Consider the following 20,561-nt stretch of genomic DNA (forward strand, 5'->3'; position numbering starts at 1 on the left):
ATCTTTTTTTTTCCATTCTCCATTTTTTAATTTTGTGTTTTTAAAAGAATTTGTAAATCTCTTGATGTGCGAAGCCATTCCTCGAGTAGGTTGATGATGGTTTCATGACTAATTTGACCATAATATTTGGTGGCCACCTATTATTAATTCCTTCAACTTGCCTTTAGTTCAGACCTTTGGAATAAAAGCCACACAACTTTTCAAGAAAGAGATTTGTACCATAAAAGGATCTTTATCTCTTTTAGAGATTGGATTCCTTGGCCAACTTTCCAACAAAAAATTAAATTTCTTGATTTAAATTTACCTTCTATTAAGGTAATTTAAAAAATCACCCTTGATGTCATGTTGCATAATCTTGGTCTACAATACTCATAAGCTTGGTAAAAACATTGGCATTGTAATCATCATATATCATTCAAGAATCTTACTCTTGGATTGCTTTGTTGCATTTCTTGGTCACTTCATCTTGGCTTTTTCTAAGCTTAATCTATGTTGTGGTCTTCTCTCTTTCCCCACACTTGAGATTTAGGCTTAAGAGAATTTGGCAAGCTAGACTTGAGCCTACAATTACTTTATTTTGTGGTGTTTATATTATTTCCGGGTTTGCCAATAATTGTTCTATCTTGGGAATTCATAGCCCAAATATTTTTCTTGTCATAGAATTGAGACTTTTAAGCATTCTTTTTAGACTTGCCTCTTGGTTTGAATCACTTGGTGGTGGATTCACAACCTCTTTGCTCCATTTTATCTAGAGTTCTTCTCTTGAACAATTGTTATTTTTGGGGATACAACTCACTGACTTGCCTTTATTGCTATACTTCAGATTTTTCAATCATGTTATTCTTTTATAGCTTTGAAAGTGTAGAAATAGAGCTATTTTTAAGATTAGGATATTGGTTATAATTTCTCACTACTTAAGAAAATGAATGTTGTTTCTTTTGTTTACTTTTAGATTGAAAAGCAGTAGAGAAAGTAGCCCTAAAATTTCAACATCTTGAAGACTTGCTCAACAATTGAAAAACTACATTATACATCATGAATCGACTTCCTCTAAATGATATTGGTCACACCATACCTACTTTGGCTATTCACAATTGTAATTACAATTGCTTCAATAACCATAACCAATAACTTCCCCTTGTGAAAAGGTGCCCAACTCTAAGTAGATTATGGTCATGCATTTACCTTCAATCATGGACCCAGAGAGTATGAATCCGCCACCAATTCTGAATCCTTTATTTGTTTGGGTGTGTTTTAGTCGCCCTTAACAATGTAATACCAATTGACTACTTCAAATAGGTGATCATTTTCAGATGCGCAGAATGAAAATGGCCTTTGGATGATTCCGAAGTCTAATGATTCTCCTTCTCAGCCATTAAATGTTTCTTTTTATAAAATTTTATACTGATATTTTTTGGGCCTGTGAATTCCAATTAGCTACTTTTTTTTATTTTTTATAATAAACCTTTTTAAAAATCCTCTCTTTTGATTAACTTGAAATATGAGAAGTGTTTCCAGTTTAAGAACTTTCACAGATGGAGGTTGTTTAGAGTGCAGGCTGAGCGAGGAAGGAGAAACATTTACTTTTTAAGCCATGACAATTTTGATTCCATCTCGTCGCCCGTCTTTGCCGCCGGGCCGCCTGAAAGCTGGGGCAAATCCACACTACAGCTTGTATAAGCAGATTATCGGCATTAAAATATGTCCGTCTAAGATAAAATACGAGTGGTGGCGTTTGAGAGCATGGAGAGGGGAGTGGAAAGAATTCGAGGACGCAGTGCAGGAGAAAGAACTCACACGAGCTCTCCGACTTTTGGAATCTCTTGAGTACGAGGATTTAGAATTGAATAATGTTGGAAGCTCTCCCTCAAGAAATTGGGAGATTCTCGACACCTGCTTGAATTGCCAAGACATGGAGTTAGTGGCACGAAGCTTCCAATTTCTTTACGACCGAGGATTTCTTCCCAACTTTGGAAAATTTAAGAATACAGGTATTTTTTAACAAATAATGTATAAACTATTTAAAATATTGAATGGAATAGAATCACGTCCTAAAACTACACGAATGGACAAGCTAAATAATTTTCTCTTTTTTACGACCATTGTAAAAATAGGAAGCTTTATAGACTAATCAAATCTAAAAAATGGCAAGCCAGAGGAAGTCCATTTATTCTGATATTTAGGTCATAAATCTAGAGTGCTATTGAACTCAATTAGAAATGTAGTGCATCAGATTCTACAGTGGTAACTAAAAGGTCTCATATCCTCCACAACGATGCCTTCCAATCTCTTGGTCCCCTGTTCCATCCTCACGCTATTATCATTTTTCAAATATGTTTCCTTGGTTTACTTTTAGGCATCCACCCTTGTGGGGACTTGGTGGAAAATAGAGTATACAAGGCTTTTTACTGGCAGCATCTAGCTATGTTTCAATAAAGGCGTTGAGTTATTTAGGTGATACCAATAAATCATCTTCAGACTTGTGTTCAGCATTGATCATTTCAATAAAAGAAGACAAACCTTCTTTACACAGTTTTTCCAACAATCTCTTTCTCCAAAAAATAGACGCATTTTCAACTTTGTTTTTTGCTTATACACAAAAATGTTGTTATACAGGAATTTGATTGGCTGTCTACTTATAGCCACTAGTGGCACAATCTATCATCTTCATAAAATATCGAGCAAACTGAATTCTTCTCCGTTTCCTCTTGGTCAGACAAGGCTTCATATGATCTCCCTTCTTGTGCATGTTAATGGTTATAAACTTATATTATACATGAGAAAAGGGACCACATGTATGGCATCCCCTGAATGAAAATTATATAAGTGCATATAAATAAATATATTGAGATATTATCTTCTTGCAAATTGCTGGTGTAAATATTTTATAGTTAATAGTTTTATTTGTTTATTTACTCATGTAGTTTCAAGGCACATTGGATTAGGTAGTAAACATTTGGTGCCGTTGTCTACAAGAAGTTGGGTTGAGTACAAATCAAGGTCGATGAAAATGGATATATAAATGGGGCAGCCAATGGAAGAACCAATACACTCTAATGAAGAAAGAGAAGACAATCTTACACAAGATCTTGTAAATTTGTGGGACATATCTGTCAAGGAGCACGTACTGAGGGAAGCCACAAAGAAACATACCACAGGGTACAATTTGCAATAACTTGCAAGTAAACAAAGAATTAGATCATCTCCTGAACTATCGACCGAGTCTCATTCCACGACATTTTATTATTTTATAAGATCCGCTTGCAGAAAAAGAACAAGGACATCATCAACAAATACTCCAACGCAACGAAGAAAGGAATCGATAGGAAGAAGCACGTAACACTGATTGATGATGCACTTCTTGGAATTAATGCTCTTATATCCAAATAAGGATGGGAAAAGATCACAAAGCAGTCACAAGCCATTAGAGAAAAAAGTTAGACAGTCCTTGAGAATAAGGAACAAAGGGAATTGAATCGAAATTGGGGAGATGGCTCTGTGTGTGCGTGGGTGTCGTGCTAGGGCCGACGTGCCCTAGCCTGTGCCCTGTGCTCTGCTTGCTTTGTTCCAGGGGGGGGGGGGGGGGTTTCTTGCTTGTTGGGGGTCGATTTTTGCTTGCCCGTAGTCGGGTTTTCTGGGTTGCCGCAGGGTTTTTTTGCAACCCTTTTCTGTTTCTTTTGCTCTGGGTTGCCATTGGGGTGTGTGGGTTTTTGGGGTTGGGTTTTCCGCCCCTCTTCTTTTTCTGCTTTTGGTATTTTCTCTGGATCCATGGAGAATAGAGGATTATCCTCTTCTTAGATGGTCCCTGGAGATCTGGATATGGCGGATCCATCTCATTTGATGCATGCATGTGGAAAGGAACACATTGGTCATTCCCAATCAGGGGCAGACGTCTCTTCTTCGAAAGAGCCTTTTCGCATGAAAAAGGTGAATGGTTGTTTGGAGAGATCTCAAGATCGTCCAGTTCTGGTTATTCAACCTGAGCAAATTTCAGAGGATGTTGAATATTGGTGCAATCATGCTCTCATATGCAAATTTATCAGTCTTCGCCTCTCTATTCCTGTTTTAGAGTCTTGGGCACGCCGTGTCTGGAATCTTGAAGGAGACATGGAGCTACTTATGGCAGCCTATAACTATTTTCTGGTTATTTTTTCCAACCTAGCAGACAGGAACAAGGCTTTTGAGGGTGGCCCTTATTTTTTCAACCAGGTGGAACTCTTAATCAAACCTTGGCATATTGGCTTTAATTTTGTTGAGGAGCTTCCCTCTCGTGTGCCCGTATGGATCCAATTGCCGAGGCTTCCGTTGGAATTCTGGAGAGAAGATATTCTTCACTCAATCTCACTGCTTCTTGGTAAACCTGTGGGTTCGGCTTCACAAACTCAAGATCAAAAGGTAATTTCCTACGCTCGTATATGTGTAGAAGTTGATTTAAATAATCCTTTGCTAGACTCTATGGAAATCTGTTTGGGGACATCTTCTTGGATCCAATAGTTGGACTATGAGACCCTGCCATTTAGATGCAGAATTTGTCATGAATATGGTCATTTACAACGGAGATGTCCCAGAAATAAATCTTCTAAACTGGCTGTTTCCGATCATCCTCACTCTGTTCTGGGGGAAGATAAGGGGAAAGCCCCTATGCCTAATGGTCCTGCTGATAAAGATGGCTTCATTCCTATCAAACCTCAAAATAAAGACAAGGGAAAGAAGAGAACTTGGTTGGATAGGCAAAATGATTTCACCCTAAATAGGTTTGAGGTTCTAGAGGATTTGGTCCAAGAGGAAGGAGTTCCAATTGAAATGTCCTTGGGTGCCCAATTTCAGCATGAGGTGTTGGATGGGGATTCCAAGAAAAAGGGTCGGGCCCTATATTTGGAGAATCAATAGGATGTTCAAATGGTTATGGATTTGCCTTCCCATGTTCAAGACAATAGAGATCTTAGTGAGTCACAGGTCCCTGAAGGTGCAGTGGTCATAGCGTCTACTCCTCCTTCCACTATAGTGGCCTCAGGTTCAGTGAAGAGTAACAAAGCACCACCTGTTTTAAGTTTGCAGCAGAAGACCCTCAAAAAGGGTTCTTTAGACAAACCTTTAAGGAGTGGACGAAAAACGGATCAGGAAAAGGTTAAGCTTATTGGTGATACTCTGGTTGAGTCGGGGTCTGTGAAGCCCATTGATTCCCACTTCTCTCAACCACATAAATGATTGTGCTCTCATGGAATGTAAGGGGGTTGAACAACATCCCTAGACAAAAGGCTGTTTGCAAATTAATTGACTCTGAGTCTCCTGATGTTGTTTTTATTCAGGAAACCAAGCTTTCAGTGGATGGTTTGGCCAGTTGTGCTTTGCGTGTCTGGCCCCAGGGCCTTTGGCAGGGAGTGAGCTCTCATGGAAGTTCAGGGGGGCTTGCTTGCTTCTGGAACCCGAGGAAAGTCTCCACTTTGTGGTGGTTTTCTAGCAAGTCTTCCATTTCTATGGTCGCTTCTAGCTTTGAGATTGGAGAAAGATGCCTCTTCTCTAATATTTATGCTCCTACTGATCTTGTGGGTAAGTCTCATCTTTGGGCTCACATCAATCATGTTCGGGCTCAGGATCCTTTTCTCCCCTGGATTTTGGCTGGAGATTTTAATGTCGTTACTAGTTTGGAGGAAAAGCGAGGTGGGTTATTCAGGCTTGATCCTTCCTCAAATTTACTCAGAGATAATATTGGTCTCTTGAATCTCATTGATGTGAAGCCAATTAATGGTGTCTTTACATGGAATAATAGGAGTGGTGTTGAGGCTATCTCTGAAAGGCTTGATAGATTTTTGGTTTTCTGCTATTGGGTGCATGATAGGTGGTCCACTAGTTCAGAAATTCTTGATTGGAGGGGTTCTGATCATTGGCCTATTAAGCTTTCTATTACATCTTTTAGAACCTCCAAAAATCCCTCTTTCAAATTTCAATTGATGTGGCTTCGTGATCAGTCATTGAGGGATCTTATGGTTGATTGGTGGTATGAAGGGGTGCCTACCCACGGGCGGGCTATGTACTCCTTTGGGAAGAGATTACAACATGTAAAATACAGGCTGAAGAGGTGGAATAAACAATGTTTTGGGAACCTGCATAGACACAAGATGACAACTCAATCCAAGCTGGATGAGGGTACGCGTCAAATTAGGGATCAAGGGATGACTGTGGAGCTCAGTATGGCCGAGTCCCTTGCTCTAAAGGACTTAGAAGAGTGGGAGTTGTGTGAGGAGATTTTCTGGAAACAAAAGTTTCGTGTGGATTGGCTCCAAGAAGGTGATAGAAACACTGCTTTTTTTCATAATTCTGTTAAGGCTCGGAGGTATGGTAACTCTATTACCTCTCTCATTTCTTCAAAAGGGGTTCATCTTTCATCTAAAGAAGAAATTGCTACGGAAGCTGTCAGTTTTTTTTCTAATTTGTTTACCAAAGAGGATTTTGAAGCTATGGTGGAAGAGAGGGCCATCTTGAACTGTATTCCCCCTCTTGTCTCTGTTGAAATGAATGTTGCTCTCTTGCGCCCCATTTTGTTGTCTGAACTTGAGGGGGTTGTTTTTTCAAATGAAAAAAAGCAAGGCTCTTGGCCTTGACGGGTTTCCTATTGAGTTTTTTCAAGAATTTTGGGAGATTATAAAGTAGGATCTTCTAGATGTGGTTCAAGAATTTCATAGGAATAAACAAATGCTGAAATCTATGAATTCTACCTTCTTGGCTCCCATTCCTAAGGAGGGGGCTAATAGCTTGGATCAGTACAGGCCTATTGCTTTATGTAATGTTGTCTCCAAGATAATCACTAAATTGATTGCTGAACGACTCAAACCTCTCCTCTGCACTTTGGTTTCTAAGGAGCAAGGTGGTTTCATTGATGGAAGATAGATCCTTGATGGAGTTGTGATAGCAATGGAGGCTATTCATTCGATGGCTTCCTCTAAGGAGAAGGCTATGTTTAGTAAACTTGACACGGCCAAAGCTTATGATAGGGTGAGTTGGGATTTCTTACAGAAGATCCTTTTGGCTTTTGGTTTTGGAGAAGAGTGGGTGAATTGGGTTCTTAGTTGTGTGACTTCTACCTCTTTCTCAGTTCTTATTAATGGGGAACCCTCGGAATTGTTTAGCGCTTCGCGGGGGCTTTGGCAAGGGGACCCTTTATCTCCCTATTTATTTATTCTCATGGCTGAAGGTCTTGGCAGATTTCTCACTTCCCAGGTGAGACATGGTCTTATTCAGGGCTGGAGTTGGAGTAATGTTCTACCTCCCTGCTCTCATCTTTAGTTTGTGGATGACATAGGTTTGATGGGCAGGACCAAAATCAATGAGGCAGTGAATTTTAGGAGAGCTTTGGATATCTATTGCAAAGCCTCAGGTCAGAATATTAATGAAGATAAATCATCCATATATTTCTTTAATACCCCTCGGCTTATTCAGAATAGGATTGTCAGGATCCTCAAATTTCAGACGTGGTCCCTTCCTTTGATGTACCTTGGGATTCCTTTAGATTTGGGGGTTCAACGCGGAGATTTTTGGCAAGGAATTTTGGATAAATTTCGTTGTAAGGTTAATCATTGGACTTACAGGTGGTTATCCTCTGCTGGAAGAGTGATTCTTCTGAAGACTGTGGTGCAAGCGCTTCCCATTTATAGGTGTTTTGTGCAGGCTCCTCCAGCTTTGTGAGAGAGTTCGATGCTCTTTCCCGTCAATTTCTTTGGTCTGGTAGTTTTCTTTCTTCTAAGTGGAGTTTAGTTAAATGGGACTCTGTTTGTAGATCGAGACATGCTGGGGGTCTTGGCCTCAGATCTATTGCTTTGGTTAGCAAGGCCTTGGCGGCTAAGTTGTATTGAAGGTGGCGTAACAGTCAGGATCAGGACTGGGCCAAGATTTTAACCCACAAGTATCTCCCTGGTGCTAATGATCACGAGGTGCTTTGTCTTAGTTTAGTGGTGAGGGGCTCTTGTATCTGGGATACTCTTAAAAAAGGTTCCCAACTTATTAAAGATGGCCTTTTCTGGATTTGTAATAGAGGCTTTGATGCTCTTTTTTGGCAGGACTCTTGGGATGGTCACCCTCCTATTCTGTCTAGTTATCCACAGCTTCAGCCTCTTTGCAACATTTTCACTGATGTTGGATGGGTTAAGGTGGAGAATTTTAAAACGGTTAGGCGCATTGGACAGGTTGAGGTGACTTGTTGGAAGGATCCTCTTGAATGGTCCTTGGGTGGTTCGGATGAAGATTGTGTGGTGTTGGTTAATATCTTGGAGGGTAGGTTATGTAGTTCCCTCAAGGAGAAAGATATTTTGGCTTGGGGTCCTAATCCAAAAGGCAAGTTTTCTATCGCTGAAGGTTATGTTCAGCTTGATAGGCAATTGCATGGCCTGACGGATGTTCCCTGGTGGAAGAAGGTTTGGAATAGCTTCTCTTGGCCGAAATGTAATTTCTTCTTATGGCTGGTTGCTCAGAGGAAATGCCTCACGTGGGAGAATCTTCATAAGAGAGGATTCCAGGGACCATCTATCTGTTATCTTTGTATGCATAATGAGGAAGATTGCTCCCACTTGTTTTTTCTATGCCCTTTCTCTAGGGAGATTTGGCACAAGTGGTGGGAGGCTTGGCAACATGCTTGTTTTCATGCTACCTCCTTAATTGAATTTTGGGATAGCTTGGGCAAATCCTCAGCAAAGACCTCTTTTCTTCAAGTGGCTTGGGCTATTGGGCCAGCCCTTATTATCTGGAATTTGTGGTTGGAAAGGAATCGGAGGGTCTTTTGTGATTCACATATAGGGAGTCCTCAGTTGTGGTAGAAGATAGTTAATAGGCTTCAAGAGACAATCTCGGCTAAGTGCAATTTGTCTGAAAATGTTGATCTGGGTGATTATGCTATTGTAAGGAATCTGCAATTGGAAAACATTAAAATGGATTGTGTTGCTGGAAATAGATCTCGACATGCAAAGCAGCGGATAAGTAGAGATGGAAGGTGGATTCCCCCTCTTGTGGGAATCTTAAAAATTAATACAGATGGCTCTTCCCGTGGGAATCTTGGATATGCAGGTATTGGAGGTATAGGTAGAGGTGATGATGGCTGTGCAGTTTTTTTCTTCTCTATTTATATGGGGCAGCACTCTAACAATCTTATGGAGGCCTTAGCTATTAAGATTGTTGTTGAGTGAGGCTGTTGTTTAGGATGGAGGAAGATTATTTGTGAGTCGGATTATCAGATTGTTGTGGACATGTTGAACACACAAAATTTGAATGATGTGAGTTGGCAATTAGCTTCTGTGGTCAAATAGATTTTACAACTGTATAATACATTGGAATTTGTCTCCTTTTGTCATATTCCCACGGAGTGGAATAGAGTGGTTGATTGTCTGGCCAAGTGGGCTTCAGAGCATATTGATGGTTGGGATTTTAGTGGAAGGGATGGTCTACCTCCTGATTATCTTGAAACTTTAGATAGGTTAATGCTAGAAGTCAGGATGATGCAAGAGCACCCAGTGGTGTAGGATCAATTTCCCTTTTATGTATTTTTTTTCATTGTCATTTTTGAGGCCCTTCGAGGCTTCGGATGAGCCTGGTTTTTGGTGCAATTACAAAATGTCGTCTTTCTGAGGGCTTTCCGAAAAGGTTTTATCATTGGAAATCCGACGGTCAGATCTTTTGCTATGGTCATTGGACTTTGTAGTGGTGGTGCTGGTGGTTCTTTTAGGATCCTTTTAGTCTTTGTTGCTGTCTTGGTGGGCCTAAGGCCTGTTCTTTGTAATTATGTGATTTCTGAATAAATCTTTGCCCCTTTTTTCAAAAAAAAAAAAGGGAACAAAGGGAATGAAGGAGAAGATTGAAGTGAATAGTTGAATAATTATAAGGGTTTGTGATCGAAAGCTCGAGCCCATCATTAGAATAGAGTAAAAGCCAAAGTGTAAGTTGGAGTTGTAGTCGGGAAGAGAAAAAGAATCCTTCGGAAATAGAATACACATAGGTAGAGTGGGAAGAAACACCGAGGCACTTAACACTCGTTGATGGAGCATACATGGACCTTGCTATTCAAGTTGAGAAATCATTAGTACAATTACCATTGTAGGAACAAGAGTGGGAAGAAGAGTCCATAGACTCACACTCAAAAATATACGAGAACAACATCCCATGCATTGAGGAACTACTACTAGCATTGGAGGAACAAGAGTGGGAAGAAGAGTCCACAGACTCACTCAAAAAATTGTACGAGAACAACGTCCAATGCATTGAGGAACTACTACTAGCAGGAGAGCCGATAGTCGAAGGATCTGAGTCTTGAACTACAGGACAAAGGGAGCACATGAAGGGTTTCGAGGGCAACCCTTGCATGTGGAACACCGAGGAAGGACAAGTAGAGGATTCTTATGTGGCCAAAAGTGCAAGAGAAGCACCAGAATGTACCAATCAAAATTGCCCAACCAGGTTCTAGTCACAAAGGGTGCATCAAGGAAGAAAAGTTGCGACTTCCGTAGCAAGTCTGATGGTGGAGAAGTAGAAGCTCCTAAAATTCACAGGTATCGGATTAGAGGAACCTATACGGCATTGTAAAACATACGAAATAATTTGGATAGCTAATGGCTAGGATGATAGATCCTATTGGTTAAGAGTGTTTCTAGCAACCCTGAGGGGTATAGTGATAGTCTTGTACATAGAGCTTGACACAACCTCTAAAGCTACATGGGACTTGTTGAAAAATGCATTTGAAGAAGAATTCAAATTTCTACGGGACAACAATGAGATTGTAGCCAAAATCTACAATACTAAGCAAGGGAAGCATGAAAATGTGTGAGTTTACAATCGTAGGCATAAACAACTTCTAGTAAAATTAGAAAACCAACCAGTCGATGGTCTAAAAACACGGTGGTTCATTGAAGGGCTACTTCCTTCATTGAGGAAAAAGATGAGGGTAGTACCACCCTTCTATGCTGATGCTTATAATTGAGCAATGGACATAGTCAGTGAAGAAAATATTCTCTTGAGGGAAAAGAAAGACAGAAGAAGATAAGAGTATAGACTATAGTAGTGATAATGAATCTAAAACTGTTCAAGCTTTGAGGAAGGATATGATGAAATAATTAAAGGCCAAGAAAGAAGCCACTAAGAAAATAAGGAGCTATGGTGCATTGAGTGCAAAAATGAGGGTCACATTAATACAAACTACCCAAAAAATTATTTTGTGAGATTTGCCAAGTTCTTGGACATTCTATCAAGGAATGTCCTTACAATTCAAAAACAAGTAGTGCACAAGTGCTCTTTAGACAAGGAAAACAATCTACCCCACCTAAAACACCACCAAAGCAACAAAATAACAACAAAAATGCATCACTTGGTGGGGTATCAGAATAGAAGAGGGAATAACAATAGTGGGGTGAGAAATTGAATCCAATACGATGCAAAAGGATGACCTATGATACAATGTCGTCAATGCAAGGAATAAGGGCATTTCGCCAAAGAATGCCAAAGTAACTGGAACAAGGCAGGAATGCTATGCAAATGGTGTGGACTAGGTGACCATGAAGACACAGACTGCCCAAAACAAAAAGGCAGCATTAATATGATAGATGTAGAAGAACAAGATAAGGTAAATCAGTGCCCCAAGTTTGTGTTTTCAGACCTAGTTTTAGTAAAAAATTTAAGCAACAAATAATCTGAAAGTATGCAACTTATCTCCTATAAAGTAAATCTGTTTGGTCTATGTCATTTTTAGCAGAAACATGATTTTCTTTCCTCCATTTTGCAGAAAAATCAATCAAATTAATGGCAAGTTTTCAGCCTTATCAAACATTGTATAGGTCATCTTTCATGAATGGCAGTTAAAGGTTTTCATTGCATCAAAGAAATCACAAATCAACAGATTTAGCATCTAGTTGGGTTAAAATATTCATGGTAATGAGGGATGTGCTATAGTTTTCATTCAAACCCTAAGGCATGATCTAGGCTGTCTTCTAGGTGCTGTTTCAAATCCTCAAGATTTTCATCATGGTATCAAGATGGAAGATTCAATCAAATATTGCCAAGGGTGAAGTTTTGAGTTTTAGAGAGTCAAGATTGGTAAGGAGTGTTTGTCAAGTCTGCACTCGTGAGTTTTCCATGACTTCCCTAGGCTTGAGATAAAGTTCACCATGTTTTGGGATTTGACAAAGTTTGCAAGTCAAAGTTCCTTTACTTTTTAAAAAATCACTCAGGTGACAAAAGTTTCTATTTTTCTAGCATAGCTGGATTTGACAGTTATCATTTGCAATGGCTACAATAAGGCCTTTATTTTATTTTTTGTTTTATAATTAATTTTCTTTAAAAGTGTTTTGTTTTATCATTTCTACAAATAATGTCATTCCTTTTCTAAAATTAGATCCATGGAGAAGACCTCGAGCCTATCCTCATCTCCCATAGGCTAAAGATTAGAGCAAGGGAAATAAAAATAATGATACTTTAAGTGGGCCCAATCATTCTATTTTCAAAAGGGCAATTCAAATATTATATTAGGTCCTGTTTAATATTTAAAAAAAGTGCTTTTAAAACTGTACAAAATTTAATTCAAAAACCCTTTAGATGTTATTTAAAAGTATTTTTAATACTTGGAGAGAAAGGCAAAAAAAAATAAAAATAAAGGGCCCAAATTTAGGCACACATAAAAGAGAAATTAAGGCTCACATCAAATCATTTTACTTTATCATATCTGATTTTGTCATTTCATTATTCCTTCCATTTTGGAGATGGAAGCATTCAAAAGACAAAAACCCTTGGTGATTTGAAGGACAAAAACCTTCTTTGTTTTCCATAATTGGATTTTGGGATGAAAACCGTCATATCCTTTGAGGCAATTCTACTCAAGGATCACATTTGGGCTTATTGATTGAGGTTGTCTGATTGATATTTACAAGCAAATTTTAACACATCATCAAACCAACATTTTTGGCCAAGTTTTCAAGTTTACATGTTGCTCTAGTGTTGTTGTAATGGTTAATAGAAGATATTAGCTTGGGTTGACTAGTATTTGCAAGCAAATCATTCGGTATCCTTTTGGGACACTTTAATTTGCTGTTGTGGAGGTGTTTCAGAGTTTTATGATACTGTACAACATTAATTATCATTGTTTCCAGCCACCATATTGTTATTTGCCAGCCATTTGTACCATGCTATAGGTTTGATTGTTGCCTTGGATAGACTGCCATGCCATTTTAGGGGCTTGGTCAGCTATACCATCAGCATTTGATGTCTTTTTTATGTCGTGTAATCCATGAATTATTCAAATCTGCTATATTTAATGAATCAATAGTCATATTTTATGTATACTAGTCTCTATTACCGGTTTGCAAGGGTAGTAGGGCAGGTGCTGGGCCGGTCCGAACCAGTTTTGTGGTACGGGTTTGGTTTGCTGTGGGTCCAACCTTGGGGAACTTGGGGTAAATTTCATCCCCAGAAACACATTTCCACTGAATTTGGCATGTTTTGACATTTATTTATTTTTTATTTATTGTAAAAAGGTCATTTCACCCCTCCAACCCTAATTTATTCTATACAAAACATCTAAAAGGTAAAACCAAACTCATTTTTCATATTGTGAATGAAAAACAAGAATATTTTCCTTTGTTGTTGAACTTATTTTCTTGCTTGCCATTGCGTGAATTAAGGAGATCGTATAGGAGGATTTCTTCAAAAGAGGTAGGTTTTTAGAAGTTTTTGATTTTTTTCCTTACATTTTTTTACAAATGAACTCTCTCGTTTTGTTTTGAATTTTTTCTTTTTGGTTTGTTTTGAATGTGTTGTTTATTAAGCTTCTTGTCTTAGGTATTATAATGGCAACTGTTTCAGCTCTGTTAACCAACCCTGCTTCAAAATAGACCCAAACTCTCCCCTTTGGAAATATGTTGAAATAGTACAACAACTTCTAAGTGGTGGAGGTTATGTTTGGTTTTTTAGTCATTGTAAAGTAATATATTCGAGCTCATACACAAAGGTCATTTGTGTAGGCTCCTTGGACAAGGAATCAAATTTTGTCCAGGTGGAATGATAAAGCCCTTCCAGATGAAGTAGTCTTAACATATGTTGAAGAGCAAGAAAAAGTAGACCAAGCTTCAGAGCGTAAATCAAATGATCCTTTGCTAAAGAAAGGATCTCGAGGGATGAAGCCCCCTCCACCACCTTCTTATTTTGAACCTATAGAGAGCCATCCATTTTTGTCCATACCCGAAGAACTTGTGGCCTCTACACATAAGAGATCAAAGGTACTATTGGAGAAGGCATTTCAGAACAAGTCGAGAGAGATTACCGATCAAGACATAGCGAGATGTGTCTATGCAAATGGATTGGCATTCAATGTTGTCCGCTCACCAAATTTGCAAAAAGTGATGAAATCAATTAATGAGGCTCCAAGAGGGTACAAGGGCCCATGTTTTGAAAAGGTGTAGCACCTTATTGGATAGAGAGGTGAAATTTGTAGAGGACTCCTTGAAGCCCATAAGGGATTCGTGGGTCGAAATAGGGGTGTCCAATTTTGATGGATGAAAAGATGCAAAAGGTCACCCATTGATCAATGTTATTGTATTATCCCCTAAAGGGGCAATGTTTTTGAAAGCAGTGGATTGTAAAGGTAAGGTGAAGGATGGTGCATTTATTGCTAACATTCTTTGTCAAGCCATTGAGAAAGTGGGCCCTTGAAACGTTGTGCAAGTTATAATAAACAATGCCAAAATCTGTAGGGCTGCTAGGTTACTGGTTGAGGAATGCTAGTCATATATTTTTGGACACCTTGTGTTGTCGACTCCCTCAACGTAATGCTACAAAAAATTGGCACCAAAATTGATTGGATCAAATAGGTGCTATTGAGGTAGAAGGGATTCAAATGTTTGTCACCAACCACTATATGTCACAAGGCATATTTACAACATTCTCAAAATTGGAGCTAGTGAAGGTAAGTTAAATAATATGCATGTTTCAATTTTGTAAACTTTTTAATTTCAATTTAAATTTTTGTAATTTTTTATTTATTTTGATTTTTAAACAGGTTGCTAAGACTCGTTTTGCCTCCAACACAATTGTGATAAGATGACTTGTGAAGGTTTGTGAGGCGATTTCTAACATGATAATCAACCGAAATTGGTCCATATGGAGGGAATATAGCAGTACAAGGGCAAAAAAGGTAAAGCAAATGATCCTAGATGAGATTTTTTGGGATTGTGTTGAGTATCTCGTCAGTTTCACTGAGTCCATATTGCGCATGATCTATTATGCTTACATGCAAGATCCTAATGCAAAATAGCAAGATCCTAAAGAAAAATTCTTTAAATAACTACACCAAATTATTCTAGAGAGATTTTTTGTTTAGTTTTATTGTTTGAATGTGTTTAGAGAAGTAGACGAAAATGCAAAAATAGGAAATTTACAATAATCTCATTTGCAAGAGTAAAATAATAGAAATAACTCTTCAAATCTCCATTTTCAGAAATACCCACATTCAGCAATAATTTACAAAATTATCTTTAGAACTGAAAATACAATTTATCAACAAATTTTTTGATACCCAAATGATCAAAACACATTTAAATTAAAGGTCCAACATACCCATTTGCTGCATTACAAGAAAAGCTCGAATGTAAGTAAAATCAGCAGACTGGCACTTCCAGACTTGTATGCCACTTCTTAGAGACTCCTCCAATGGCCACCAAATGATGCTTGCCGTTCATATGCCCTCAACACCTCCAAAGCAGCAAGAAAGACTCCCAAACCCTAGCTGCCGATACCCACAAAATCCACACAAAAGCAAGTGAATATGTTGCTTTTGAATCCTCCAATCCCCAACACCAAAATCTCCTACAATCTAGACAATGAAAGAAACCACACAAAGAAATCTGAAATCTGAAAGCATTGTGAAATACTTGTCAGATATCTCCAACAAATACCAGCTAGAGTAGATCTTTCACTACCATAGCTACTCTTCTTCGGAGATGGACCAAGTCCAAATCTCCAGAACCATGCAGGGTTTTCTCAGAGAGAAATATTAAAAATAATAAAATCAACATACCAAATGAGTTCTCCATCCCCTAATTCATAAGCTTTTTAGGGAACTTTCTAGAAACTTCCTTTTTAAAATCACTTTATTATTCTATTGAACCTTTTACTCCAAAAAGTTATTTTACTTTTAAAAGATTTTTGGCACTTAAAGTCACTTTTAAGTGTCTCAACATTTAAAACATTTAAAATGGGAGATTAAGGAGCAATTATACTTTGATCGCCTCAATGGATCAAGCTAATATCATGATTAATTTCTGGGGAACAAGTACCAATGACAGATTTTGGGGGCGGATGAACTGCCAGATGATGAGTGTTTCTCGGCATCATAACCAAGATCATATGTGTGCGAAAGATAGTAGTAATAATAGCTGGGTTTGTATGAACACGAGTAGCAATCTCAAAACTGCGAAAGAGTCTTTACAAGGGGAAACCAGAAAATCAGAGCTTTATCCGCGGATTGAGACCTGCAGCAGAGGATATCGTTACTTGGAAAGCAGAATGGGAGGCAACCTAAACAGGAATGAGCCTTCAGGTTGTGAGAACTGGAAGAGCGAAAGAAAGGTGTGGAGAAGGCTCACAGACACGGTTTCACTAATTATATGGAGAAGCTCCATGGTAGTAGAAACTCTGTGTCTCATGGTTTCGCTAAAAGCTGGAGCAATAACAGGGCTACCCTGTTTGGGGAAATTTGGCAAATCGATGAAAATTTGATCTCGGAGGTCACGGGACTCAAGATGGAGGGGACAAAATTCTACAGGGATAGAAAGTATGCTGTTGAGGCCTTCAAAAATTTCCCAAAGACAGAGGACGAGAAGGGCAACCTGGCGAAGAAGGACAACATATCATACTACACCCCCAACAGGTAAAATCTTTTTGGCAAAAAGTTCTTAGGGCTTTAATGGAATATTTGACTGTGGATGGCAGATTTACGAAAATTTACAACTATCATTTCGCTATCCTGAACCACTTCCGCCATGGGGCTAAAATACCTTTGCCCTTCTATTTAGCCTCCTCTCTAAACGAGAGCCTGGCTGACCATGCAAAAAAGCCCAACTCCTATCCTCTAACGCACTAGGGACTCATTCTGTTGATTTATGAACATATTAAGGATAAGACTAGGGCTACCAAGGATGATCCTTTGATCATCAATGCTCAGATATCTGAAAAATGCATTGACTCTGATTCGACTGGGGAGCCCAGCACCCCTACCCATAAAAAAAGGAAGGTTGAAACCGAGGAGGATGAAAAGGATGTGCATTTTGATGAAGAGGGAAAGGATAAGGAAACTGATTTTGAAATGGAGCTTAACAAGGAGGAGAACTATGGGGAAGGAGAGGAAGGGGGAAATTCTGAGAATCGTCACCCGAACCCTAAGGGCTCGGAAAGTGAGAAAGAGGCTCTGAAGCCTAAGGAAGATGAAAACCCTAATGCGGAGGAGACTGAACAGAGCAAGGACTCTGCGGATACCATTCTGGGCACCGCCCGCAACTGCACCCTTGAATTCTTCAATTTTCAGAAGTGGGTGGTTGAAAACATCACCGGCATGTAGGGTAAACAAAGGGAGCTGGAAGTTAAGATCAACAAGTTGATGAAGATGTCTGACTCTGGGAAACAGAACGAGGAGACGGAAAACAGTGAAGCGGAGGAGGAAATGGAAATGGAAGACTGGCTGGATAAAGATCTGATAAAAGGCGACCTGAAACATTTGGAGGACGTCATTAAAATCATGAAGGAACAGGTGAAGGAGGAAAAGGACAATGTCAATGCTCGGATTGCCCGAAACGAGAAAGCCTTATGAATCATAGTCTCCAGGTTCTTAAAGTCTCCTCCCAGAATATGAATGCGCTGGTGAATCATTTGGAAAAGAAAAACCAGGAGAAGAACCTGGTAATTATTGAAGATGCTCCTACCTCCAGCCTAACCCACCAGACCCCTAGGCACAGAACCAGGTAGACTACGACTGAGAAGGACACGAAAATGAAAGAGAGTCAGATTGCTCAGGAAAACACCGACTTGAGGGAAGCGGCCAAGGCAATGATGCTCTTGGTGCAGGATGCAGAAGAAACCATGAAGAGTTTTTAAAATTTCCTATTATGTTGGGCTTGGGGTCAATTTCTTGCTGGCCTCTTGCTGTCCTCTTTTTTGTTGCTGGTTTTTTTGCTGGTCTTTTGCAGCTGTTGTGTTTTGTTTCTTTCCTGAATATCTTTCGAATGTAAATGGGTTTTGGGTCCCTTAAAACCTGTTTTTACTTAATCAAAAACATTGAGGTGCCTAATATATAATTTTAATTAAAATGGCAACCTTAATGAAATTGATTAAATATAGCTCAATAAGATAGCAATTAGTGGCAATGGTCAAAATGCATCGAAATTAAAATTTGACTGCATAGGAGTCATCTTGATGATGAAAGATGATAAATGGACCCAACTAGGTTACTTTCTAAAAATAGACGCTCCCTCCAAGAATCTTGGAGCCCAAACTGGAAGCTAGAAATAACATCTAAAAGTGTCATATGACTCCTCTAAACCATTTGAGTTCACTGGTAACATTAAATTACCCCTCTGAATAAGTTGACACAAACCCTGAAAGTCAACGACAACTGAATTGCTAGAGAACCTTAAAATGGGGCATTACAAGAACAAAATGACCACTTTGTTGCATCTTCTTTCCTTTGCATTGAGTCCCAAATATTATAGTTCTCAGCCCCATTTTGTTGACCCACGAGTTCCCCAATATAGAGATCCTGAAGTTGCTCAAGGGTACATGGTAGTACTTTGTAGATTCTTTAGGGATCGTGACATGCAAGATGAAGTGAGGGCTGAGTTCATGGATTTTGCATGCTCCAATGACTGTGGTCTTGATGCTCTTCGGGACAAGTGTGTAATGTCCCCTTTCTCCGAGTGATCACCTAGAAGAGATTATTAGCCTATTTTATTCTCGTGGGCTATTAGATTGATGCAAGGGAATAAAATAATTAATTAAATGTTATATAGTCCTAAGTCCTTGGGATTGTTTATATTTAACTAATTAGCAGTTGGTTGTACATTATTTTATATAGTGACTTTATGATAATGTCAATGACAAATTATAAAGTAAAGTCACTTTTGGAGGGAAAAGAAAAAAAGAAAGAAATAAAATAAAGAAGGGAAAAGAAAAAAAGAAAGAAATAAAATAAAGTATTACTTTCGAAAAGGAAAAGTATTATAAAAGGAGGAAAAAGTGAAATGAGTTGTTATTTTTAAAGAAACTTTTCCTTGAGAGCTTTAGCTTGTAAGTTTAGTAAACCCTAGGATGAAAACCCTAGAGGCTTTGGCTATTTGGACGGAAACCCAGATCAGTCCACTTGGTGAATTCATCTCAAGATTCACAGTTGCACATCATTGATCAGTTTTCATGGAGATTCGTTGATCTATCTCACAAATTTTTAGAAGGTTTGATATTTTATGTATGGAGGTATTCCGGGTATGTGTTACTTGATGGCATTAGGCATTTTCTGATTTGTAACAGCAACATGTGTTTGTAAACAGCAATACATTTCTATATCAAAAGAATACCATTGGTTTATTTAGATTCTTTGTATTTCATTGATTGATTCCTTGAAAATCAATATTATTCATGTTGCATGTTTGATTGTTGCAATATTACATTATGATGAAACAAAACATGAGTAAAAATGAAAACCCAAATCAGATTTAAAGCATTATCCAAGTCCGGGATACTTGGTTACTGAAGTTGCTCAAGGGTACTATTGATGCGTTTTTTATGCACCTCAAATGCAAAATAAAATTTACTAAGGTATCTTATCCTCTCTTGAACAAAATCCTCCCGGATGCTAAACTATGTGATCAAATGGGATGACTCCAAGGTTTCTATTGTGTGGTCTTGACTCATGGATAAGCTCAATTGGGAATGTGTTTGCTGGTAATACAAGGGGACTTACATTGTACCCGAATACTTGAATGTTGCTGGAATTTGATCATTTGATATTGCAATCTTGTGATGCTTTCTCTCCTAAACTAACTTGAATTGGAAAAAAGGACAAAAGGAGGAAGGGTTTAGGAAGACTAATCTACTCCTAGGAATGTAGGATGTAGTGGATGACTTGGTGAAACTCTACTAGACTTTGCTTTGACATCAATGAACAACTCCACAAAGCTAGTGCAATCTTCTAAGGTAAATATATGATATTTAAAATACCACCAACAACATATACACCATCAAGGCAATGCATATCAATGTGTGAATAGCAATTAAAGTTAAGCTTGAATAAGGATTCCAGTTGACCATGCAAGGCAAGTTTACAATCAACAAACTGCTGGTAGTATGGATATGTGAATTTCACCATTAATCATTCACAAGATCTTTCATTCAATTAACCAACATTAAAACAAATGAGAAGTAGAGACCTTGCAACATGTTGAATCAACATACGAAATTCACCACAACTTAAATGAAAAAACAATATTTCTCTTGCAACAAGATCTTGGCAACAATCTTTGCCTTCTCTTGTAATCTACTTCTACTCTAACTTGAAA

At 38.6% G+C, this 20,561-nt stretch overlaps 1 protein-coding gene across 1 annotated transcript in view; it reads left to right on the plus strand.

Annotated features, from left to right (window-relative positions):
• Positions 1–1,268: 1,268 nt before the first annotated feature.
• The window catches only part of LOC131074670 (uncharacterized), a 102,875-nt gene continuing 83,582 nt past the window's right edge, over positions 1,269–20,561 (plus strand). The window contains exon 1 of the mRNA XM_059219172.1: positions 1,269–1,991. Within this exon, the coding sequence (XP_059075155.1) occupies positions 1,595–1,991 (397 nt within the window). The 5' untranslated portion in view covers positions 1,269–1,594. The remainder of the gene's footprint in view (positions 1,992–20,561) is intronic.

The sequence above is a fragment of the Cryptomeria japonica genome, chromosome 4 (assembly GCF_030272615.1).
Source record: "Cryptomeria japonica chromosome 4, Sugi_1.0, whole genome shotgun sequence".
NCBI classification, from domain to species: domain Eukaryota; kingdom Viridiplantae; phylum Streptophyta; class Pinopsida; order Cupressales; family Cupressaceae; genus Cryptomeria; species Cryptomeria japonica.